Source organism: Pelodiscus sinensis, chromosome 2 (assembly GCF_052426305.1).
Source record: "Pelodiscus sinensis isolate ZL-2025 chromosome 2, ASM5242630v1, whole genome shotgun sequence".
In the NCBI taxonomy this organism is placed as follows: Eukaryota; Metazoa; Chordata; order Testudines; family Trionychidae; genus Pelodiscus; species Pelodiscus sinensis.
The window spans coordinates 38,017,983-38,043,839 of record NC_143053.1 but is presented as its reverse complement, the minus strand read 5'-3'; the positions used below and the strand labels follow the sequence as shown (position 1 = coordinate 38,043,839).

Sequence of the window (25,857 nt, the reverse complement as noted above, 5' to 3'; positions counted from 1 at the left end):
GCAGAGAAGTAAATAGTTTTGAGATTGCTGGAGTTTAGTTTAGGTTTAAATTGGGATAAGACCAGGTAAGTAACCCAGCTCTGGAAGATTTCTTTTGCAAATACTCTGAAGGAAAGAGAGCTCCTTTAAGAGAATATAAATGTCTGCAACATCTGGGAAAGTTGGGGATTTAAGAGAATTGTCTCTTACATCACATTAATCATCAACACACTTTCAATAAAATGTTTGTAAACTACAAAACCTTGGTCTCGATGTTTTCAACACTATGCTAACATAAAAACAGACAGATTTGTTAACACCTAGTAGCTGCTTAAGCAGTGGCTCAAGGAAGTATGAGTTTAAGAATGATTGGCATTAGACCTATTATAAGACATAACTCTATGAAAGATTTGACATGACAGTAACAAAAAGAGCATTATGATCAATGTTAAAGGCATACATTTTTCCTTTTAGTGAAGAATACCTTATTTTTTACTGTTTCCTTTTTGCTTTGTACCCCCCTCCCCTCCCCCCCATTGGACTACAGTGCTGAGCTAGGCATTTGAAAGAATTGGGAAAAGAGGTTATTGGGAAACCACATATTTTACTCATGTTTGGTTCATTTCTCACATTTCAGAAGCAAGTATTTTGGAAATCCAGTAATTTGTGTTTGGCAGATTAGTAATTTAGGGTTGTGGTTTTATTAGTTAAGCATGCTGTGATGTTCAGCCACACTTATCAATAGCATGGATTGAAATTTTGAATATTTTAAAGTCTGCAGTTATACTTAATGCTTGTGCTTTAATTGATTGGACTTTTCTAAATTGTGATAAAAAACGTCCAATTGTTTTAGTTAGTGCAGAGAGGAAGCAGAATTTGTTGTATTGTCAGGAATCCTGCCTTTTAAACCTGTCATTTGTTGTTTTAAGAAATTCTTTTAAATTAAATTATATATTACTTCCTTTTTATTCATTTACTTGATATTTGCACAGATAACACAAGCATAAAATTAAATACAGATTGGACTTCCCTAGTCCAGCATTCTTAGGACCTGAGTGGTCCCAAAAAGAGAGTTTGCAAGACCAGGGGAGGTCAGGCTTCAAACTCTCCCAGGGTTCCCCTCCTGGTTGCAGCCCCAACCAGCGGGCTGCCCCTTGCTTGGCTCTGCTCACCCCAGCTGCTAGTGGGCCTCCTTTCTGGCCTGTGAGCCCTGCTCCAGCCAGTGGGGCCCTCTGCCCATGGCTGATAGGGCTCCAAGATCCCTATCTCCATCTACCGTCCTGCTGGCCCAGCTCCCTGCCCCCATGCCACTGGTATTGCAGGCTGTCAGCTACTGGTAAACTCTGGGGCTATGTATAGACTGGCAAGTGTTTCCGGAAAATCAGCAGCTTTTCCGGAAAAATTTGCCAGCTATCTACACTGGCCGCTTGAATTTCCAGAAAAGCACTGACGGTCTCATGTAAGATCGTCAGTGCTTTTCCGGAAATACTATGCTCCCGTTCGGGCAAAAGTCTTTTTCCAAAAGACTTTTGCGCAAAAGGGCCAGTGTAGACAGCACAGTACTGTTTTCCGCAAAAAAGCCCCGATTGCGAAAATGGCGATCGGGGCTTTTTTGCGGAAAACCGCGTCTAGATTGGCCATGGACACTTTTCCGCAAAAAGTGCTTTTGCAGAAAAGCATCCTGCCAATCTAGACGCGCTTTTCCGAAAATGCTTTTAACGGAAAAGTTTTCTGTTAAAAGCATTTTCGGAAAATCATGCCAGTGTAGACGTAGCCTGGGGTTGGGGCTCTCTGGTCCAGCAATAACCGTGGTTCTGCCCAACCAGGACCACAGAAGTTCAACCTGTATTATTCATTTGTTCTGAAAATCATATTTGATCTTACGATACTTCACCCTTTCAAAAATGTTCTTCATACTAGTGTCTCTTTCCTAAACACATGATTTCAGAAATACACAATGCAAAAGTTAATAGACATAATTTGTGTATATTATTATAGTGGAGCCAAGGATTGGAGACTTACATGTACCAACTACTGATTAGACTTCAAATGATCTAACTGATCATTGATGTGCAGAGAGATAACATATGTACAATTTTGTAAGCCTATTTCTGACCATTATGACTTATTTAAAACATGTTAAGACTGTGATAAGTATTGGATATTATCTCTTTTTGTTTTTGTTTCACGGAGGGGAAACAGAGAAAGAGAGGTTTGTTGATTATGATTGCACAATGAGTCTGAGGCAGACAAAGAAAGAAAGTTGGTTGTTTTAGGTATTATAGATTAAACATTTCTGAATTATCTTTTTTTTGAGGGATTTTATTATCACATTAATATATTAGTGAATTATTATAATCTTATTTTTTTTTGTTGTGTGTTCTGTATGTTATGTGCAAAACTTTCTGGCATCAAGATGAGAGACTGTATCCTTTAGCATGGGGTGGGCAAGAGAGCCTCTCTGGGCTGGATCCAGCCCTCCAAATGGGTTGATCTGGCCTGCAGACACCCTGCTGCTTCCTCACCTCCAAGCCAGTCAGGGCTTGGGGAGTGCTTAAAGTCTTCTCCCCTGTCAGGGGCGCGTGGTGCTTAGAGTGAACTGCCAGCTGTTGAGCTGGCAGTTCATGCTAAGGAGCAAGAGACTTCGCACACTCCTCCGCCCCCAGGCCTGATTGGCCCAGGGGTGGGGGAGCGCATGAAATCCCCCACCCTGCAAGGGGTGCACGGTGCTTAAAGTAAACTGCCAGCTGTTCAGCTAGCAGTTCATTCTAAGCACCACGTGCCCCTTGCAGGGTGGGGGCAGGGAGCATGACATGCACATAAAGCTGTTGAGAGCAGCTGGCAGTTTTCTCGGCAGTGGGGAGAAAGACTTCAAGCACTTCCCCACCCCTAAGCCAATCAGGGTCTGTGGGTGGGAAAGCATGGAAGTGTCCTGGCCCCGCCCCTTCTGGGGCCACTTCAAAAATTTGTGAAGTGTCCCTCCTTCTGAAATTATTGCCCACCCCTGCTTTAGTGGTACATTTTCAATAAAGTCTGTGTGAAGTTAGGCTTAACTCTTTAGGAATGTTAATGGTCATTGTGCGTAATTTGCCTGTGCATCACACTTTTAACCTTTAAGGTGATTGAGCCAGTGAAGATTCTGCCTGAGGCCAGAAGACTGGCAAAATCCTTGGACAGAAATTATACTCAGGTTGAGTTTTGTCCTTTTCAGATTTCATATCTCATTTCATTAGAAATTGTGTTTCTCTCTGCTACAACCGGATGGTGAAGACCTTGTGCCATTTTTTGTGAGAATAGAGATTTGTTCTGGTATTCTTTTCCAAATAGCCCAGGAGTCCACTATTGCACAATATATACTATGCACTAGTAGGATTCTTGCTGCAATCCCAGAGGTGGCTACGTTTAAATGCTGTGGTGTACATATTCTTCTTCTTTGAGGAGTGTTCCTGTGGGTGCTCCACTGTAGGTGTCTCGGAGCCTCTGTGCTTATAATCTAAACTTTTTAGCAGCAGTATCCTGGGTGTTGGTGCATGCGTGGTGCTGCTCATGCTGTAGAGAGTGTGCCGAAATGCATGCACCATCAACTGTCCTTTGGTTCTTTCTCAACCACCTCAGGCTCGGTCGAAACTCAGTAGTGCTCTGTTCTTTTTACCAGATAAGATTATTATTATGGTAGTTTCTAGTTAGAGATTTTTTTCCCCTAGATAATTCAGATACTTTTCCTTTCTTCCTTTTTCCTATTTCTTAAAAAAAAATCCCCTTTCTGTCCTTATTCCTTTCCCAGTTAGTTGGCTATTAATACCAGACTTTCCTGGGTTCAAGAGATGCCTTACTTGCAGGTTGTCCATTCCAATATCAGATGGACATGCCCAATGTATCTGGTGTCTGAGGCAAGATAATTCCCCACACCATTGCAAAAGCTTTCATCCAGGTCCCTAAAAAACAGAGATCTGCAACTTAAGCTCCTAATGATGGAGAGGACTGGGAGACCAGTGTCGGAACTGGTATTACAAGCCTTTCCACCCCAAATGTCTCCCACTGCAGCTTTGGACCAGGAGATGTTGATACCTCAGCAGCCTGCAGCTGAGAAGACCTAGAAGAGGAAGCACTCCTCTCCTACCACCGAAAGACCTGCAAAAAAGGTATCCCCTCAACAGAAACCTTCCTCAGCACCGAAGGCATAGGCTTCAGGGGATGCACAGGTTGCAGAGACATCCGGTGTGGACAAGTTCTGAGGGGCGGTGCTGTCCAAGGAAGCACATCCTGCGGTCCCTGCACTGAAACCAAAAAAGACCACATCTGCACTGTCAGTACTGACAGCATTGGCACTGGGGCAAGTGGCACTGTAAACTAGCACACCACACGGCTAAGGGCTGCTCAGATCCTTGGCACAGACCCTATCTAAGACAGTACCAGGGCTGCTTACTGATACCACTCCAGTACCGACAGCAACCAGTATTCGCCAGCATGATAACTCTGTACCACCGCAGCATACCCAGGCAACCACACTGTTGGTACTGGTGTTTCCGCCACTGCGCTCGTTCACCACACAACAGGAATTGGTGGTCATGCTGGTACTGGGAGCTCCACTCATCAGCAGCAACATCACTCTTACCATTGAGGGACCAAGCAGGCTTGCCACCCGCTCTCATTCAGCTCCATCCTTTAAGTGTGAGGATATGGATGAAAAGGAAATCTCATTGTCTCCTCACAGTTCTTCACCTAAACCTGCCTCCCAGTTACAACAGCAGCAATAGGGCCAAGGCCAGATGTGGCAGCCTTTCCCCTGGTTCCTGTCATACCTTTTCCTTAGTCGTGGCAAGGATGGGATCCTTGGGCCCCTCTTAGAGCCGAGATGGCAGCATCCCAGGCTGCTCCACAGAGTAAACCACAGTCAGTGGCACCAAACTTCCAGTATCCATGAAGTCTGACACTGCTCAGGAGGACATGGAAGACCTACAGGAGATGCAAGAGGAAGACACTCTTCCTCCTTCTCACCTCTCTTCCTCCCCACTGAACAAGTCAATAATGCCCCCACTGCCAACATCTGAGGATGACTTCAAGTTCTTCCAGGACTTATAGAAAAGAGTGGCAGATTTGCCAAAGAGCTCCCTAGTGGAAGTTCCCGAAATCCAGTACTGACATTGTGAAAACCTCCACTTTATCTAAAATAGCTCTCCCAATAAACAAGGCCATTCTGGACCCTCCAAAAATCATTTGGCAGACTCTGTTTTGCCAACATCCAAGAGGGCTGTCAGAAAATACTATGTGCCAGCCAAATGTGCAGTTTCTGTTCACCCACCTAGCTCCCAACTCCCTTGTGGTTGAAGTAGCTCACACCAGGGGCTAACAGACCCACTTCAAGTCCATGCGTTATGACAAGGACTGGAAGAGGCATGATATTTTGGAGCACAAGACCTATTCATCTGCACCCCTGCAATTTAGAATCACAATTATTGAGCCCTACAATTGCAGCACACCCCCTTTGACAAAATGAAATTTTGTATTGAACACCTCCCAAGGGAATATAAGGCCTCATTCAAGCCCAATGTGGAGGAAGGATCACTCATAGCCAAGACGGCATTGCAGGCCTCTCTGGATTCAGCAGTCACAGCATCATGCTCCTTGGCAACATCAGTCATCATGTGCAGGGCTTCCTGACTGCGCACCTCAGGTTTTCCTAGGGAGATGCAAAATACAGCTGAGAATCTTCCCTTTGAAGGTCAAAAACTATTTTCTATAACCACACATACATCTCAGCACATACTGAAAGATTCCACGGCTACACCTAAGACCTTAGATGTGTATGTTCCCCAGCCTAAGAAGAAGCAAAACATCTTTATGCTCCTCGTACTATATAGTCCTTGTACACCTCACAACAGAGAGGCTACAATCTAAGGTAGCATCAGAGACAGCAAAAAAGGAAACAGTCTCAGGATCAATCTATCGCACCCCAGCCTGTAAACTCCAGACAGGCATTTTTAGGTATTGGTCGAGGCTTTAACATTAGCTCCTATTGGCAGCCAGCACTGATACAGTCTGCACCCTTTCCATCACGTCTGGTCCCACATAACTTCAGACAGATGGGCTTTGGAGATAATCTCCAAGAGTTATATTATTCCTTTTCTCTCTTTTCCCTCCAACTTAATCCCCTTCCCTGTCCCTTTTCAGGGACCCCTCTCACGAGACTCTCCTGTAACAGGAGATAGACAAGCTTCTTGCAATGGGGGCAATAGAACCAATACCACCCCTACAAAGGGGAAAGGGCTTTTGTTCCCAATACTTCTTGATGCCAAAAAAATCAGGAGGTTAGAGACCCATCGTGGACCTACAGAGACTAAACAGATATTTAAAAAAACAACACCGTGGTAATACTGGCAAAAATAATCCCATCTTTAGAGAAAGGAAACTGGATGTCGACTCTCAAACTATAAAATGCCTACTTCCACATTACAATTCGACCGTCACACAGAAAATTCTTCAGATTCACCCTTACAGATCATCACTACCAATACCATGTCCTCCCCTATGGACTTTCCTCAGCTCCAAGGGTATTCTCAAAGGTCCTTGGGGTAGCCATAGCTCACTTAAGACCATGGGTAATAATTTTTCCATACCTGGATGACTGCCTTATAGTGGCTCCCATAGCACAGCTAGCAGAGGAGTCCACAACAAGAACTATCCACTTGTTCAACACATTGGGATTACAGGTAAATACACAGAAGTCCCAGTCGACTCCTATCCAGGAGTTGAAATTCATAGGTGCAATGCTGGATTGCATCTGAGCAGAAGTCAGACTTCCACTGTAACATTTCCAATCCTTAGCCCTATTGGTCCAAACATTCATCCACAGGCCTATGATTTCAGCCAGACAATGCCTGCAGTTGCTCGGCCGTATGTCATCTACAACGTACATGGTCCCATTATACCCAATTACACATGGGTTGCCTTCAGGCAACACACTGCACCTGTTTTCGGCCACCCAAGCACCATCTGCACAAAATCCTGAGCCCTCCAAAAAGGATAAAGGAATCTCTGCAGTGGTGGTTTCAGCCTGGCAACCTTTGCAAGGGAGAACTATTCTAATACCCCCCTTCCTCCATCGCAATAACCACAGATGCTTCTCTGAAAGGGTGGGGCACATACCTGAATGAACACAATATTCAGAAAAGGTGGTCTCCATCAGAGTCAGCACTTCACATCAATATTCTAGAGCTCCTAGCAGTCAGACAAGCCTGTGAATATTTCTTCCCCCTGATTTACGACGAATCAGTGAGAACACTTACAGATAACACAGCGTGCATGTTTTATAGAAATTGCTAAGGGGGAGCCAGGTCTTACCATCTTCATTGGCATTGGTGCATCCAGCATCACATGAGCATTTTGGTTGTCTGTCTCCTAGGAAAGCAATATGTGACAGCAGACCATCTGAGACAAAACTTTCATCAGAAATACGAGTGGGAGATCCACCCTCATGTCCTACATTCTGTGTTCCAGAAGTGGGATTTTCTGGACATAGATTTGTTTGTCACATTTCACAATGCAAAATGCCCCAAGTAGTGTTCCAGAGTGGGTCTGGGCAAGAATTCTCTGGGGGACACTCTGTTGTTCAACTGGACAGACAAACTAACCTATGCTTTTCCATCCCTACTGCTACTCAATAAGGTCATGCAGAAGATAAAACAGGACAAGGCCCAAGTGATATTCGTAGCACTGGCATGGCTCAGGCAGACCTAGTTTCCCTACTTGTCGCAGATGTCTCTTGCTCCTCTGCTTTGTCTTCCACAGCTCTCAAATCTCCTGTCCTAGGATGTGAGCTGGATTCTCCACCCAGATGTTTAAAGGTTACATTTCAAAGCCTGGCTTCTTCAAGGCTGACCACATCCAAATTCACCTATTCAGAAGAGGCCCAACGCTTAATCATGACCCAGACACAAAGCAAGCACCAGAAAAACATACACTCAAAAAATGGCATTGTTTTCTTCCCTCTGCTTTGGAGTTTTAACATCTCTCCACAGTAGAGAAGGAACTAAGGGACAGTTGATGGCACCAGCATCCAGGGTACTGCTGCTAAAAAGTCCCAATTATAAGTGCTTGGGCACTGAGAAACCTATAGTATATTCCCCATAGAGTTCCTGAAGAATACCAGTTACTGCACAAGGTGAGTAACCTCTTTTTTTGTGAAGTTTTGGGATCCTTCAAGATGAAAAGTGATATATAAATATGAACTATTTTTACTCTATTAGAAAAATTAGAACTATTTGAAAAACAGTGTAATGGGTAGATGAGGTTATATACCAAGACCTTTTTTGTTAATCTGTTTCTGAATCTTTGCAAAGTTCAATAGAGAAAATAGACCAAAAGTATTTAATAAATTCTACAGTGTTGTACAGTGATGTCCCATGTTCTCAGTGTAAACATGAATGACATATATGAAACTATTTCTCAACATAAGAGTATGTATATTTTAAAAAATCCTACAGATGTCCTCTCACATGCACATAGGTATTGGTCTACTGTCACTTTTTAACAAAAGCTATATTGTATGTTTAGATTAATTTATTTAATAAGAAAAAAATCAACCTGTGACAGATTGCTTTCTATCATGCACACCTGCATGTGCTCTGAAGTTGGTAGCTTGATAAATTGATAAGATAAGTTGGTCACATTAAAAAAAACCCCCACAACATACGCCTTAATAAAAGAATGCTACATATTTCTACTAAAAGGTTAAAAAGTATTTCTCAGGCCTCTTAAATTACCATATTCTGATACCAAGGGAAAATAAAACCTGGGCTTAGAGTCTTGTTTGTACTTAGAGGGCTTTCCGGACAGGAAGGCAATCTTGATGCAATGCAATAAGCCACAATACCAGTGGGGCATTACAGGTGAAAAATTTGCAGCTGTACCCCTCACCACAATGTATTACAACTATACAGTGGAATATTTCCTGTACAGAAATAGGGCTTGGTTAACTTGGTTTCCCAAGAGTAGATCACATTAAAATGTTATAAAATCATGATTTCCTGCATTTGAATACTTGTGGTTTCTCAACTGGTTCCAATATTACAAAGAGTTTTTTATGGCTTCTATTAGTTGAAGATGTATAGAAGCTTTTTTTCCAAACTCAGCTAAAAGGCATTTAAGTATTTTTTAAAAAACAAGTTTTTTTCAGAAACGATATTTCTTCTTTGATATCTCTTGCATCAGTTATAATTATTGAGAATGATGTATTTATTTTATATTCTGTAATACTGATTTAAGTGTAAGAATAAATACTGTATAATTAAGAGCAGTGGTAGGCTACTGTATATATATTTGCTTTTACATAGAAGGTCTGAGATGCTATTCTTTATTTAAAAAAGTATATTCTCCAAAGAGATGAAAGTACTTTGGAGAGCTGAGTGAGCATTATCCTCATTTTACTGAAGAAAAATCTGAACTTAAATGAATAGTACAAAGTCCCACAATAGTACAGTTTCACACATACAGACACACATGCATATGAGCCTATTTACAATTGAATTAAACAGCTGTGATTTTTAAATAGACATTGTTAAACCTAATTCTCAAATCAGGACTCAAGATCTCAGTGAAGAAAAGATAATGTATGATTTCTTATTCATAGAATCATAGGGCTGAAAGGGACCTCAGGAGGTCATCGAGTCCAGCAGGACCAATCCCAACTAAATCAACCCAGCCAGGACTTTGTCAAGCCAGGACTTAAAAACCTCTAGGGATTGAGATTCCACTACCTCCCTAGGTAACTCAGTCCACTGTTTCACCACCCTCTGAGTGAAAGGTTTTTTTTAATATCCAACCTAGACTTCTCCCACTGGAAGTTAAGACCATTGCTCCTTGTTTTGCCATCCGTCACTACTGAGAACAACCTCTCTCCATCCTCTTTGGAACCTCCCTTCAGGAAGTTGAAGGCTGCTATCATATCCCCCCTCACTCTTCTCTTCTGTAGACTAAATAAGCTCAAATCCCTCAGCCTCTCATAGGTCATGTGCTCCAGACCCCTAATCATTTTGGTTGCCCTCCACTAGACCCTCTCCAATGCGTCCACATCCTTTCTGTAATGAGGGGCCCAGAACTGGACACAGTACTCCAGATATGGCCTCACCAGTGCAGAATAAAGGGGAATAATCACTTCTCTAGATGTGCTGGCTATGCTCCTTCTAATGCAACCTAATATTCCATTAGCCTTTTTGGATACAAGGGCACACTTTTGACTCATATCCAGTTTCTCATCCACTGTAATCCCCAGGTCCTTTTCTGCTAAACTTCTACTTAGCCAGTCAGTCCCCAGCCTGTAACAATTCTTAGGATTCTTCTGTCCCAAGTGCAGGACTCTGCACTTGTCCTTGTTGAACCTCGTCAGATTTCTTTTGGCTCAATCCTCTAATTCAGTCGTCTCCAGCCTTTGTAAGCATGAGATCACTTTTTGAATTTAAGTGCAATCCAAGATCTACCTCAAACCCAGATACCCTTCCCCCGCCTCCTTTGTGCCCCTTCTCTGAGGCCCCACCCCTGTTCACTGCATCCTCCCTCCTCCATCTTCCCTTACTTTCACCAGGCAGGGGCATCTGGTTGAAGTGCAGGCTCTGGTCTTGGATTAAGGGATTTGGAGTGCGAGAAGGGCTCTGATCTGAGTTTAGGGCAGGCAGTTGGGGTGCCAGAGGGGGTTCTAGGTGCAGGTTCTGATAGGGAGTTTGGATGGAGGGGGTGCTAGGGCAGGGGCTTGGGGCTGCAGGAGGGGGTTCATGACTGGGGTAGATTTTCATGATGTGGGCTCTGACTGGGCACTGCTTACCTCAGATGGCTCCTGGGGGGTGATGCAGTGGGGCTAAGGCAGGCTCACCCCTGCCCTGGCCCTGCACCACTCCCAAAAGCAGCCAGCAAACTCCATCCCAAGTCCTGTTGTGCCCCCTCTCTGCATTGTGGAGACAGGATACAGGGTGGGAGAGGGGGCATCCTGACATCAGTACCCCTCCTCCCCCTGTCCTGCCCTGCACAGCAAGCAGGAGGCTTCCGGGGATGGGTGAGGCAGATCAAAGGCAAAGGGCAGGTGGTGCACAGCAGTAGGGGGAGGGACAATTGAAGTGCCGGCACTTAATAGCCTTTTGGCCAAACTAGTCAGGATCACCTGTCAGAGGCTCCAAGATCTACCAGTAGATCCCAGTCTACTGGTTGGTGACCATTGCTCTAATCTGTCTAGGTCACTCTTGACCCTATCCTTGACCTCCAACATATCTACCTCTCCCCTTAACTTAGTGTCATCCACAAACTTGCTGAGGGTGCAATCCATCCCTTCATCCAGGTCATTAATAAAGATGTTGAACAAAACCGGCCCCAGAACTGATTCTTGGGGCACTCTGCTTGAAACCAACCAGACATGGAGCTTTTGATCACTACCCATTGGGCCTGATAATCTAGCTTTCTGTCCACCTTACAGTCCATTTATCCAATCCATATTTCCTTAACTTGCTGGCAAGAATATTGTGGGAGACCATATCAAAAGCTTTGCTAAAATCAATGTAAAGCACATCCACCGACTTCCCCATGTCTACAGAGCCAGTTATCTCATCATAGAAGCTAATCAGATTGGTCAGGCATGACTTGCCCTTGGTGAATCCATGTTGACTATTGCTGATCACATTCCCCTTTTCCAAGTGCTTCAAAATTGATTCCTTGAGGATCCCCTCCATGATTTTTCCAGGGATTGAGGTAAGGCTGACTGGTGTGTAGTTCCCTGGATTGTCCTTCTTCCCTTTTTAAAAGATGGGCACTAAATTTGCCTTTTTCCAATCATCTGTGATCTCTCCTGATCTCCACGAGTTTTCAAAGAGAATGACCAAAGGCTCTGCAATGACATTTGCCAACTCCCTCAGTACCCTTGGATGCATTAAATCCAGACCCATGGATTTGTGTAGGTCTAGCTTTTCTAAATAGTTCTTAACCTGTTCTTTCTCCACTGATGCCTGCCCACTCCTTAAAGGTTTTCCAATTACAGTATCTGCTTATCACTATATGTTAGGCCGTGAGAGTGTGCTGTTGAAGAAAATTTTCAGTGTCCAAAGTCTAAGGATATAGCAAAATAGTGTGAATGTCACAAAATCAACATAACAAAGATGCAAATGAAACCAACATAATTTCCTTTTTGCAACTATCCATTATTGGATTACATAATAGCTGAAACGTCATTATGCTGTATCTGACTTTGAATTACCTCTATTTTTTATTTGGATCCACATCAAAAGTCTAATGGAGTGAATTTCCAGAACATAGATATGCCAGAAGAGATTATTTTCAACAGTGGTAAGATATTATCTTACTCCCTTGAGAAGGAGGTCAGAAATGTTATCCAATTTCTTGAAGGTAACTTGCTCTGCACTGTAAGTTCACATCACTCAGTTGCATAGGAAGTTAATCTGGCAAGTGTGCATTGAAAAATTCTGAAATTGTTAAAAAAAAATTGTCAAAATTCTAGAGTTCAGTTTAGATTATTAAAAATGTATATACACACATTTTGTTTTTTATATTTGTTTATCCTTAATTTTATTTTGAATTCACTTTCTCTATAATGCAATTTTCAACTAACATTGCTTTTGCAATTTTGATGCCGTTTTTTTATGTTAAAAATAAAATTAAAAAATACAGACTACAGGTGAACATTGCCAAGAATTATCTTCTTACAGTAATCTGGACAAGAGTTTTTATTTTTTTTTCTGCTATTTCTTCAATTCATCTAAAGGGAGAATTGTATTTTCAAGGCACTTGGCTGTAGAACAGAAAAATATCCTAATACCAGGATAGCCATATTATGGAGCAATCATACAGGAAGCGTGGGTTAAAATCGCAGCATGAGTTGGCGTCTGACACAAAGTACAAGATTGTTTTGTATTCCGCTTTTCTTTCACTTAGGTGGCCCTGTTAAGAGATAATCAAACACACACATGTTTCCTGTCTTCTGTGTGCGTTTTGTTGTACAGTAGTTGTTTCTAGAACAGGAGTGACTTCATCTCCAAGGGGAAGCACCCACCGTGTGAAGGATAGCATTTCAAGAAGTGAACATTTCATCTTTAGAAGCCTTTTTTCAAACAAAAAAATGAAACCGTACATAAATAAAAGGCTGTAGGAGCATCTGTGAGGGCAACACATGAACACATTAGTCTGTAACTCAACTGTTCCCTTCGTTAATGCTTTCACAGAAGCTACCAAAAGAGAGATTAAAACTTTGAGTGCTTGTATTGCTTTGCGCTGTAGTATCCCTACATGGAGGAAGAGTGCTGCCTGTTCTGAGTAAGGTTTTTATATACTAAAATATGTAGCAGCCATTTTGAAAAGTTGATTTTGGAGATTCTGAGTTCAGTATTAGGCTAGAGGGGGCTTAAATAGTATCTTTGCACTCCATGTAACAAATGAAATTGGGAGATATAAGCTATACCCAGTGTTCTTTCTTGGTTTTGATGAGGAACATGATCACAACTATGCACCTTTTTGATAACTAAGGGAAAAAAGGAAAGTTTTGTCAACAGAGGTACCAGGATTCTTGTGTGTAGTTGTTTATTAGTGCAGATTGTTGGCTAGTCTTGTAGCCATGGTGTTTACCCTAGTTTTCTGAAGGAAATCACAGAAGCCACATTCTGAGGGAGGTAACTATTGTTTGAATTGTAGCTAGAGTGTTACTCAAACATTTCAAGATGAAAGAACCATATTTAATTTTACACATGGGGCATTTCTAGTACATCTAATTCACTCATTCCCACTGCCAGTGACTCGGTTTTGGGGATATAGCCTATTTTCAGTCTTTCACAACAATTGTTTTTGGCAGCTAATGCTACCCAGAGGTCCCATCATACATTAAATTTATCCAGATCAGGCATTAGCAATAATAAGCCCCCTAGAATGAATAAATCTAGATGTTTGGGAATATAGGATTCTAAATCAAGGAAGTCTTTTGCATTCTTCAGCCTAGTACGCTTAGAGTTTTGGACAGTCCCAAAGCATATTAGCTGTAGTTAGTTTAGGGAGATCACATAAACTGCGTGTTTGACCTTTTACTTTATAACTCATAAATGATATCTTGAAACCTAATATATGTCTATTCTACATTTCTTAAGGTACATCTTAAAATAAAATTAGGGAAAAATACTGTGCATATAAATCAGTTTCTTTTCAAATGTTAAAACTGTTTTTTATCTCCTTTCAGTCAGTATACAGTGGGCTTTTCCTCATTTGTCAGGCACCCTATTCCTTTGGTCATTTTTGTGGCTTCCCCTTAATTCTCTCTGGTTTCTATATGTTTCTGTTAATGGGGGCCAAAAATTTAGCAGATTTAGCCACTGCTGAAACTGACCAGCGGCTGACTACAGGAAGCCCGAGGCAGAGTTGCTCTGCCCCGGGCTTCCGGGAATCAGCTGCTGATCAGTTTCAACAGCGGCTGAATCTGGACGCCTGGGACAGAGCAGCTGGGGTGCTGCCGGGACCAACCCGGCAGCACTCCAGTTCCTCTACCCCAGGCATCCCCAACTCAGCTGCTGCTGAAACTGATCAGCAGCTGATTCCAGGAAGCCCGGGGCAGAGCAACTCTGCCTCGGGCTTCCTGTAGTCAGCGGCTGGTCAGTTTCAGCAGCGGCTGACTTGGGGACGCCTGGGGCAGAGCAGCTGGGGTGCTGCCGGGTTGGTCCAGTAGCGCCGAGAGCGGCGCTGCGGGACCAACCGGCAGTGCCCCAGCTGCTCTACCACAGGCGTCCCCGAGAAAAGCCTGGTCTGCTGGGGGGCGAGGCCCCACACTAGCTACGCCCTTCCCCCCAGCAGACCCAGGGAGACGCGGGTGGCGGGACCGAGACGCGCCACGGTCCCCCCACCTGGCTCCTCCGCGGCTTTGCTCCATGTCTCCCTGGTCTGCTGGGGCGCCCCCCCTCCCCAGCAGACCAGGGAGACGCGGAGCAGCTTTTCTCGCCCCGGCGGATGTGGGAGGCGGGACCGCAGCGCGTCTGGGCGGTCCCACCGCCCGCGTCCTCCGGGGCGAGAAAAGCCCCGTTCGTAAGTACGGATCCGACATAAGTCGGATCCGCATAACTCGGGGACTGCCTGTATTGTGTTACAAGCACATCTAATTCTGATGTCTTGCATAGTTACTGCTATCCAGGTTTCTTTCACTTATTGTTTCAAATTATTTTCTGTGGGTGCATATGCTCTATGGTGTAATAACTACTTTCCCAATATGTAAGAGGATGTTTGGAGTAATATGTTGATAGAACAGTCTAGTAAAAAGGTAACTTAACAGTAGGAGGAAGCACAGAATACATAATAAGGATTAAAAATTCTGACAGTCATTTGGGAATTGTTTTGGTTTAATTTTGACTTTATAAGTGTACTATAGATACTTGTTTTATGTATTTGTTTAGAAGTACAAAGTAACTGAGATTTCTTTACTATCACAGGTTCCTTGTAGCTTGGAGTACTGGGATGAGCTCCAGAAATCATTTGTTGCATTCCGGGAGTTCAGTCTATCAGAAAGCAAAGTTTGTGAGCTACAGCTGCCCAGTGTCAGCCTTGTGAATGATCAGAAAGAGCTTGTAGCCTCAGACCTTTGGAGGATTGTCCTGAACAGCAGTCAGAATGGACCTGATGACCAAAGGTAATCTTAGAAGAAGGAAAACTAATACTAGTCCCCGGAGACTTGGTGCAACTGCTCTTCTTTCATTTATGCTAGTTTCTAACTGAGCTTCAGATAGTAATTGACCCTCACACAACCTTCCTTCTCCTGTAGATTTATAAGTTAACAATTAACCTTGGAATCCTTGGACTCTCTGAGCCCTAGGATTATTCAAAGAGAGGAGGAGGCAGTCAGGCCATGGCCAGACCCATCCACCTGCACCAAGCAGCAAAACTAACTTGTTAATCAGGGGATGATGTGCCACAACTCCTTAAACGGTGTAGTAGGAGACATACTTCCCCTGTATGCCTGGGATTTACCACCAGAGTAGAGCATCTTTGCGCCACTCTTGGTGTGAGACAGAACCTGAAAGGCACAACTCAGTTGTGAATGCATTTCTTGGTGATTACATGATAACTATAATCCTAGTGATGCTTTATGGTCACCATGTATCAATGACACTGTGCTCTTACAATGTTAACAAATGGAAATTTACCACCAGCAAACTTTAGAAGCACTTATTTTTTCAGAACATAAATGTTTTCATTTCTTCGCATCTGGAAGCTTTGTAAATGGTTAACCTTGAAAAGTGCACTGAGAGTCAAAGTTTGGACTTTGTTTATGAGTTTTTGATTACCTTGTAGAGTTTGAAAAAACATTATGGGGGCATTATTGAATCTAACTTTCACAAATAACAATTCAAATGTCAAACCACTCCCCATTCTTATCCCTTTAGTAAGTTATATGGTTGTGTAGTGAATAATTTCAGACACACTGGATGCAGGTGAAAACAAGCTGAAGATTTATTGAACACCAGCGCTGGTGGAGTACCAACCAGGGGTTAACCTGAAGAGCACTAACTTAACCAAAACATACATTAGATTATATAGGCAGTAGATGGGTGGAGGGGAAATGATTTGATAGGTCTAGCGGCGGAAATTAGATGAGCACATAAGCCAATGAACTACGAAGGTTACACAGTATCTCCGCCCATTGCAAATTAAACATATTATCACTAATACAGATAGTTATTTCTAACAAGCTAAATGAGCCAACATAAACAAAACGGACATGTTGATGGTAACTTGTTTTGCTGAAATTATGATATGCCTACTGCAAGATGACTACTTCCTTGCGTTGGCACAGTCCTTGGGATCCAAGCTTATTTATCTGAAATTACAGGAGACAGTGAGAGAAACCGCGCAGCCTGGCTGATACCAGCCAGGCCTTATCAGAGTGAAGCCCCTTTGGAATGTGGTTGCCAGAGGAACCAGAGTCATGATAGCTACTGTCTGTGTGATTCTCAGGCCTGGCCTTAATAATTTAGGATTTGAGTTCTCAGTTCTCAGCAAGATACCATGGGCTGCCTCAGTTTATCCCTACAAGTTGGATGGCTTAGGAGCTTGTCTACTGCTTGTTGTTACTGCCATGTGTGTATAAGAACCTATAGAATTCAGGGGGAGTCAGGAACAAAATCAATAAAAAAAATTAAACATCTGGTTTCCATCAATAATATCAGGTTGGAAATGATTTCTTGATGTTAATTGTGAAGGAATGCATGTTCATCACTAAGAAGTTAAATATTTTAGACAAGGTTAATTCCTCTGAATGTGGGACCTTTGCAAAATTACCTTTGTGGTCAACTTAACCCCATAGAAATGTGAACTCTGTGGGAATTGGAAATGAAGCTAGTGAAATTCAGTAGGGGTTTTTTTTTTCATCAAAGCATTTGACATTGCAGTTACAGCTATTGTTTTCTATTCAAATGGGATTAATCATTCTATCTAATATTTCACACTGAGAATTCTATTTAAAAGTTTTGTAAGCAACAATCATTAGGACCAACTCTAGTGTTTAAGTGAAATGCAAGTAACTTTAAAAGCTAATAGAGCAAACCAGTGTAACCTAGAAATCTGTGACGAGCATCAGAAACATTTCAGAGCACAACACAAATTCACAATATATTAATCTGTGGTTTACAACCTCTGGTTGCAGTGGGGTGGCCATAGGTCTGATGCTGAGACATGATAGTCTTCCCTTTCTTTATACTTAGACTGGTATCATAACATAGGGTCATAATATGAAAAAAGTTGAGAACCATAGTATTAAATATGTGTATAGAAAAATTTGTGGTGAGTGATATGAAATTTTTAATATGCCATGATAATTTTGATTGAACACATCCAGCTACTTTCCATAATTTTGTGGGTATAGGAAAAGCAAAAAAATCATGGGTTTCCAAACTGGGGGGCGGGAAGAAATTCCAGGTGGGGCGTGAGGTGACCCAGCTCCCCTTCCCCCTCCCCCAACAAGTTTTGCTGCCCCGGTCAGTTTTTTTTTTTTTGCTCATCAAGTTTTGCCATTTTTGGGTGGGGGGGCGTGAGGGTTTTTCAAAAATAAAAAAGGGGGCGTGATGCCAAAAAGTTTGGGAACCACTGTTCTAAAGGAACCACAAGAAAGTGTAAACAAGTGCAAATTATAGTCTTCCTTAGATTAATTTGTACCTTTTACAAGGAAGCAGGAATAAGGTAATATGGAGAGAGTAGGGAGAATCAAAATGAATGCCTAATGGTGGACATTCTAATCCAGGAGTGGGCAATAAAATGGTGACAGTTAACGAGGGTTAGTCCCTGGCGGACTGCTGCTGCTATATTTACCTGCGCCTCCACAGGTACTTGTTATTGTAGCTCCCATTAGTCACAGATCACTATTCCCAGCCAGGAGGAGATGCAAGAAGCAGCACAGACCAGGACACCATTTCCCACAGCTCCCATTGTCTGGGAACAATGATCTGTGGCCAAAGGGAACTGCAGTTGCCCACATCTGTGTGATACAGGTAAATATAGTAGTGGCAGTCTGCCAGGAGCTAACCCTGATGGACCAAATCCTACCTATGGGCAAGTTTCCCTTTAAACTGTGTGGCAACATAGCCCCGCAGCTGCTTAATCAGCCGCACCAAGTCAGGAGCTCCATGCGCAAAGCTGAGAGTCCCTGGCTGAGTGGAGCTGATTAAGCAGCTGCAGGGCTGTTTTGCCACACAGCTTAGAGGGAACATTGCCCGTGGACTGGTATTTGCCCACACCTGTTCTAAGAGCTTCATTTAGATCAAATAATATCTGGAACTGCTTCACTGGCATTTTTTATTATCCATCCAAGTCAGGACTGATGGGATGAAAAATAGAACCCTGCAAATGTTGTATCCATACAGGGCTCTAGTAAAAAGTGAGAGAACATACACCTCAATATCTGAAACACTTCATAATTGAAAAAGAAAAAGATATAAGTAACAAAAGTCACATTTTTGTGTAGATAAGTAGTTTAGTTTTATTACTTCATAGTTACACAGCATTTGAAATTTTTAAAATGATCTAAAAAGACATGATTAATTAATTGATTAAATTTTTAAATATCTAATTTAGAGTTGTTCTACAAAAATGAATTAATCCTAGAAAATCCTTATCTTGATTGGCGTTTATTTTCTGTTTGATTTATGCATTTTGGTACAGACCTCCATATTGGTGCCATGTACAAGCAAGTGCTCACTACCAGTAATTTTCTGTTAAAAAAAAAATCAAGAAAAGCCCAGAAAACCTGCAGGTTTTTGTTGTAACTTCTCTGAGATGCTAATCGCTAGTATTAAAGTGCTAATCCCTTGTGTTTTTTACATTCTTTGGGTATGTCTACACTACCCTCCTAGTTCGAACTAGGAGGGTAATGTATGCATACCGCACTTGCTAATGAAGCCCGGGATTTGAATTTCCCGGGCTTCATTAGCATAAGCAGGGAGCCGCCATTTTTAAATCCCCGCTGCTTCGAACCCCGTGCAGCACGGCTACACGGGGCTCGAACTAGGTAGTTCGGACTAGGGTGCCTATTCCGAACTACCGGTACACCTCGTTTCACGAGGAGTAACGGTAGTTCGGAATAGGCAGCTAGTCCGAACTACCTAGTTCGAGCCCCGTGTAGCCGCGCTGCACGGGGTTTGAAGCAGCGAGGATTTAAAAATGGCGGCTCCCCGCTTATGCTAATGAAGCCCGGGAAATTCAAATCCCGGGCTTCATTAGCAAGTGCGGTATGCATACATTACCCCGCTAGTTCGAACTAGCGGGGTAGTGTAGACATACCCTTTATTATTAATTCCTAACATGGAAATAAAGGCTGAAATTTACATAGTTCCCATTACTTTATGATACAAAAACTGCAGGTTTTGTGGGAAGATATGTATTCAGCGGACCTGATGAGCAGACTGTGATAATGTCAGCCGTGATGGCTATTATGCTATCCAAAGATGGTATTATCCAAAATCTGTGACATGCTCACTATTTGCAGAATTGATTAGGGAGTGATTAATAATGCAGACATGAATAATCTAGATGCTGTGTGGTTTAATTAATAAATTATTCTTATTTCACTTGTAAGGCTATTAATTGTTCAAATTCAGTTTGATGATTTGAAATAATTTTAGAGATAGTCCACAGCAGAAATACCCCCAAATAATGTGGGATAATTGGCAGCTGCAGCTCATGAGGAATTCCAAAATAAGAGGGTATGAGAGCAGAATTATGTTGTTACCCTAGAATAAATTACCTTTGTAGGAAAAGGTTTCATGGGGCAGGGATTGAAAGCTCTTATTACAGAGACGTCAAGGTAGTATACTAGGCTTAAGTAGAAAAAGACTGAGGGCGGAGAGGCTTCATCCATTTCCAGTCATACTGTTATCATTCTAAGCACTTTAAAGGCTGTGGTATATATTTAATGTATTGAATAACAGCATTTTATAGTTATTGACATATTTGAGGTCATATTCTTAAAAATGGAGAATGCCTTAGCAGCAACATCTTCAAATCTAAGATACCATAATACAGGTGCATGTGCCTTTGACATCTACTTTTTAAGGAATTCCTATGGGAAATCACAATTGTGTTTCTAGTTAATTGTTTTGGGTTAGATTCAAAGTAGTTTGATATATTGGATGGAGTGCTCTAGAGAGCTGTGTTCAAACCATTGTTTGGATCATGAGTTCAGTAGTTTCTTTTTTCTCCCGGTGGGTATTTTTTCATGTTTCAATTTGTCACAAATGGTAGGTTTGCTTTTAAAAATTGCACTCTTGGAATAGAAGGAATAATGCAAGTATTTCTGGGTTTGTAAGATGTGAAATTATAATTTTTAAGAGATCTTATCTGTACTATAGAAGTTGTCCATTTAATAGACTCTGATGCTTCATGGAAATCTTTGGAAATCATTTGACAATATTAGATTCAATTCTGCCATTATTTATATTTTCTGTTTCTGTTGCTCTACCTTCCAGTACAATCACACATCAATTTACCATGCCATACTTGGAGCTGTACAAACTAACTCTGTCTTTTATTATTAGCAGGGATGTTGTATAGTCTCTGTTAACCTTTGTGCCTCTGAAGGAAATCAGAGAATCTTGCCCACTATTATCTGTTTATGAATCACAATTGCTTGTTATGACAATCAGAGTCTTATTTAATGTAAAGTTAAAACTCCTACTTTTGCTTCAGCAGGACTCAACAGGAGAAGTGTTTCTGGACTATACGAAAATTCTGTTATATTACTATATTGCACATGACATATAATGGAAAGTAAAATGAAGGATAGAAACTTTAGGGCTAAAATTCTCATTGCATGCACTTTAAGACAAAAGCAATGTTGAAAGTCCATCTGAAATCTGGCCAGACAAAGAATCTGGTTGCAATCACAGTATATCAAGCAATTGGAATAGAAAAATCTCTAAATTAGTTCTAAGTAATATGGTCCCCTTTCAAAAATAAATATTTACTGACGGCTTTACCACAAAATGGTATCTGAAATACTGAAGTTCTTTTCTTCCCTTAAAGAAATAATATTGTGGTATTCCAGATGCCACTAATGTAACTGTTAGCAAATATTGATATTTGTTTAAAGCTGACTCCTTTATTGTAGTTATTATTTTCAATGCCAATAGTAGTCATTCTGGAAGTGGTTTCAAGGAATAACAACAGTGGACTCTCTCACTCATAATAGTATCTTTTCCCAGCATGGCCAAACAGTTTTGAAAATGAAGAACCCCAGAAACTCATTATGTAAGCAGGGGAATGGTCCCATTATTGTGGAGAAATTTCCTGGCTACTATACCACCCCGGTGAAATGAACCAGCGAAAGGATCTGAATCCCCACTCCCACTTCCTTTACCCCATGGCCTCCCTGATCCTGAGGACTCCCCTTCCACTCTCTTGAGTAGCAGAGTCCTCGAAACCCCAACAAGGCTGGGCCCAGGTTTCCTGGGGCTTAATCCCCGACCTTGTAGTCACTTGGGGCAGGGGCTAGGGTGTCCCCACTCCGAGGTGCTCTCTTTACACTGCATGCTTTCTTAGCCCAGTGATTATTTCATAAGGTTCAAAGCAAATACAATGTATTAAACATCAACTGATTAAAGAGAAAATAATAAGAAAAAATGAGAATGGTTAAATGAGAACACACAGCCCTGCTCTGTAGCATGGGGACATCAAAACAGCAGTCTGCAGAGTGTAAGGACAGTTCACAGTCTCTTCCTTTTAGGTCCCTTAGAGGCCCTGGATGTGCTGCAGTGGGGTTGCAGGCTGGACACGCTTGCTCTGGCAGTGACCACACAGCTTCAAGCTCTAAGTGGCCAGACCCCTCTCCCAGTCTGGCCTGCTGGGTCTCTTGGCTGGTGATATCTCCCTGCCCAGTGCCCCTCTCTGCACTTTGCTGGTCCCAGCTGCTCACCACACCCAGCTGCAGGCTGTGCTGCTTTGCCAGTCTCCAGCTCCTTGCGTTGCTTTTCTGTCCCTTTTGGCTCTCTGAGCACTGCCAGTCTGCTGCTCAACACGGGGTCTGCGCTCCTTGGACTGTGTATGCCTGGCTTTGTTGCTGCAAAACTGCCCCTCAGCACATGTTGCACTCCTTGGGCTGTGTGTGCCTGGCTCTGTTACTGCAGGACTGCCTCTCCACACAGCTTGCTCCTCATAGCTGTCTCTCAGCTCTCTCCTTGCTCAGAGAGACCCAGAAAAATCCCAGCTCACAGGGAGGACAGGGCCTGGCCTCTTACTTTCCTCACTGGCCTGTCCAACCTGTCAATCAGGCCGAGTTGGAGTGTCGGCTGCTTTCCATTGTCTCTGGGGTCTGTCAGTCTCAGGGCCCTGATTTCTCATGGACCCTTCCCCTTTTGATATTGGGAGCTGGCGAACCAAAAACTCCCACAGAGTTTTAGTAAGGGGCTACAGTCCCCTTACATTTAGATGTGAGAGGAGAAAACAAAAGAAATTTTCTTTTTCCTCAAACGATTTTCAAGAGACACTGATTTTCTCTTAGGTTATGTCTACACTGCAGGGTTTTTGCACAAGAGATCTTCCACAAAAACTTCTTGCGCAAAAGCATGTCCACACCTCAAAAGAACATCGCAAAAGCAATGTGCTTTTGCACAAGAGAACATCCACACTGCATGGACACTCTTGCGCAAGAAAATTCTGATTGTCATTAACAGAATGGCCATCAGAGCACCTGTGCTTTTTGTGATAGGCTCTTTTTGCTCAAGAAACCCCTGTTGAGCATCCACACACACCTTTTTGCACAAGAACTCTTGCACAAAAAGGAGTTATGCCTTGTAGAAGGAGGTTTACCTAAACCGCAAAAAGCTCTCTGTTCTGTCGATTAACTGTAGATTTTCTTGCGCAAAAACACACTTGAGGTGTGGACGCTCCATGGGTTTTTGCGCAAGAGCAGCTGTTTTTGAGCAAAAACTCTTTAGTGTTGACATAGCCTCTGTAGCAAGAGGCTTCCATCATGCGCTTAATATAATCTTCTGTATTATGAAGCCACTGATAAGGGTTTTTTTTAAAGCAAATGAATTTATGAAGGATAGGTCCATCAATGGCTATTAGCCAGGACGGGAGAGGTTGGTGTTCTAGCCTTCAGTTTGCCAACAAATGACAGTAGGTAACAGGGAATGGATCACTGGATGATTACCTGTTCTGTTCATTCCTTTTGCAGCACATGACATTGGCCACTGTTGGAAGGCAGGATCCTGGGCTAGATGAATCATTGGGCTGACCCAGTATGGCCACTCTTATGTTCTAGGATTTATATGGTGTTGCTCAGGTCCTCAACTCAAATAACTTTTATTTCAAATTACAGGCACATCCCATTGTCCTGAAACAACCAAACCCTTAACTTGTTTTACATTATGATAAAAGGAAGCTACTTACCAAGTTTGATGGTCCTAGCTCTTAGCATTTAGGAGGAGTTCTTGAGCAAACAGGCTCACAGATGGCTGGACAGACAGACATTTCTAAAATATTTAGTAAGATGTTACCTCTGATCTTCTGTTTCTCCCCTTCTTCCCATACCATCAAAAATACTCAGTTTCATTACCATGTGCAACAATTTTATGCTTGTTCTGTTGCACAAAAAACAGCTCTTCTCAAGCTTGCTATGTAACTCTTGATTACTTTATTCTGTCAAGCATTTTGTAAGTGGTAGGGTTTGCTATTTCAAGTTTCTCTTGGAATTAGTCTCAGCAGTTGGTTCAGTAACCAAAAAGTGATATGGTGGTCCTTTTTTATACTAAGGTTTCTACACATCAGTAAAAGAAAGTAGTTTAGTTTCTCTAAAAATCTTTTTAGTCCTGACATTTTGAGTGCCCAGCTATTATAACCACATGGTATATTGTTTGAAGGGTAAGAAGATCACAGTAAAATAAGGATAAATGCTTTGAATTACTTTCTGGGTGTAAAGTTTCTGACACATGTCTTCCTACATAAACTGTGTCAGGATGCCCCACAATCATTGTTATGATTAGGGGTGGGAAATAAAGTTCCCAGCACACTACGACTCTGTACATAAAAATGGTAAGAAGCAGGTTATATTAAGTCCAAAGAAACAAAGAGTTGGGTTTTTATGAAAATATCCTAGTAATAATAAAGGAAGAAAGAAAAACTGAGTCTCATTGGTATAATGGTTTCCAAAACCAAAAATGTTTAAGTTTACAAAGAATTTGAGGTGTTATTAACTTGTTCTTCATACTACTTCACTCTAGTTTTTATGACAATGAATAAATTACTTTGAAAAGTGCATTTCTGGAAGGCTACTGTACACAGGATAAATGAATCAATTTGGATAAGTTAAAAGCTGACTCAAAGAAAAAACTAAAATTAAATGTCATTTTAAGGTTCTATAAAGTTAAATTAAATTTTCATTCTCGGTACTTCTCTCTTTCATTTGTGTCTCAGAGTCTAGATATACCAGGAAGTGCTGAAATATTGTGAGAAAGGTCACTCTTATGGTACTACCAGTTCTTTTGAGATTACTCGCTGGTTTTGCAAACTGAAAAGCACTAGATAATTCAGATAGCCATTTGAGCTTTGAGTGGTTATTGGAATTGGTTACTTTTTAACCTTTGCCCATCCCTCCTTGGGTTAGTAATCCCAGATACATAAAATCGTAGCATTGGGAACTCAAGAGGTCATCTAGTCCAGTCTCCTGCGCTCATGGAAGTACTAAGTATTATTTGGTATTTATAATTAGTAGTTTTTCATCTGTAGGTCTCCAAATACTTTACAAAGTAGAATCATAAAAATGGAAGGAAACTCGAGAGGTGATCAAGTCCAGTCTCCTCAGTTCATGGCAGGACCAAGCACCATCTAGGCCATCCCTGACAGTTGTTTGTCTAACCCACTCTTAAAAATCTCCAATGATGGATATTCCACAAACTCCCTAGGCAATTTATTCCAGTGGTAAACCTCCCTAACAATTAAGAAGATTTTCCTAATGTACAACACAAACCTCCCTTCCTGTAATTTAAGCCCATTGCTTCTTGTCCTATCATCAGAGGTTAAGGAGAATAATTTACTCCCTCTTCGTAACAACTTTTTAGATATTTGAAAGCTGTTGTAAAGCCCCCGTCTATGTTCTTTTTTCCATTTTAAACATCTCAGTTCTTTTAGCCTTTCCTCATAGGTCATTTTTTCTAGACCTTTAATCATTTTTGTTCTTCTCTGGACCTTCTCCGGTTTGCCCACATCTTTCCTTAAGTGTGGCACCCAGTACTGGATGCAGTACTCCAGTAAAGAAAAGAGCATAAAATCACTTCTTGTGTCTTGCTTACAACACACATGTGAACACCTCCCAGAATGATGATTGGGTTTTTTTTCAGCAATGTCACAATGTTGACTCATATTTAGCTTGTG

At 42.0% G+C, this 25,857-nt stretch overlaps 1 protein-coding gene across 6 annotated transcripts in view; it reads left to right on the top strand.

Annotated features, from left to right (window-relative positions):
* VPS13B (vacuolar protein sorting 13 homolog B) overlaps positions 1–25,857 on the top strand; it is a 1,005,617-nt gene that overhangs the window by 869,567 nt on the left and 110,193 nt on the right. For all 6 annotated transcript variants that reach the window (XM_075920304.2, XM_075920302.2, XM_075920305.2 and 3 more), the window contains one exon: positions 15,432–15,628. In XM_075920304.2, the coding sequence (XP_075776419.2) occupies positions 15,432–15,628 (197 nt within the window). The remainder of the gene's footprint in view (positions 1–15,431; positions 15,629–25,857) is intronic.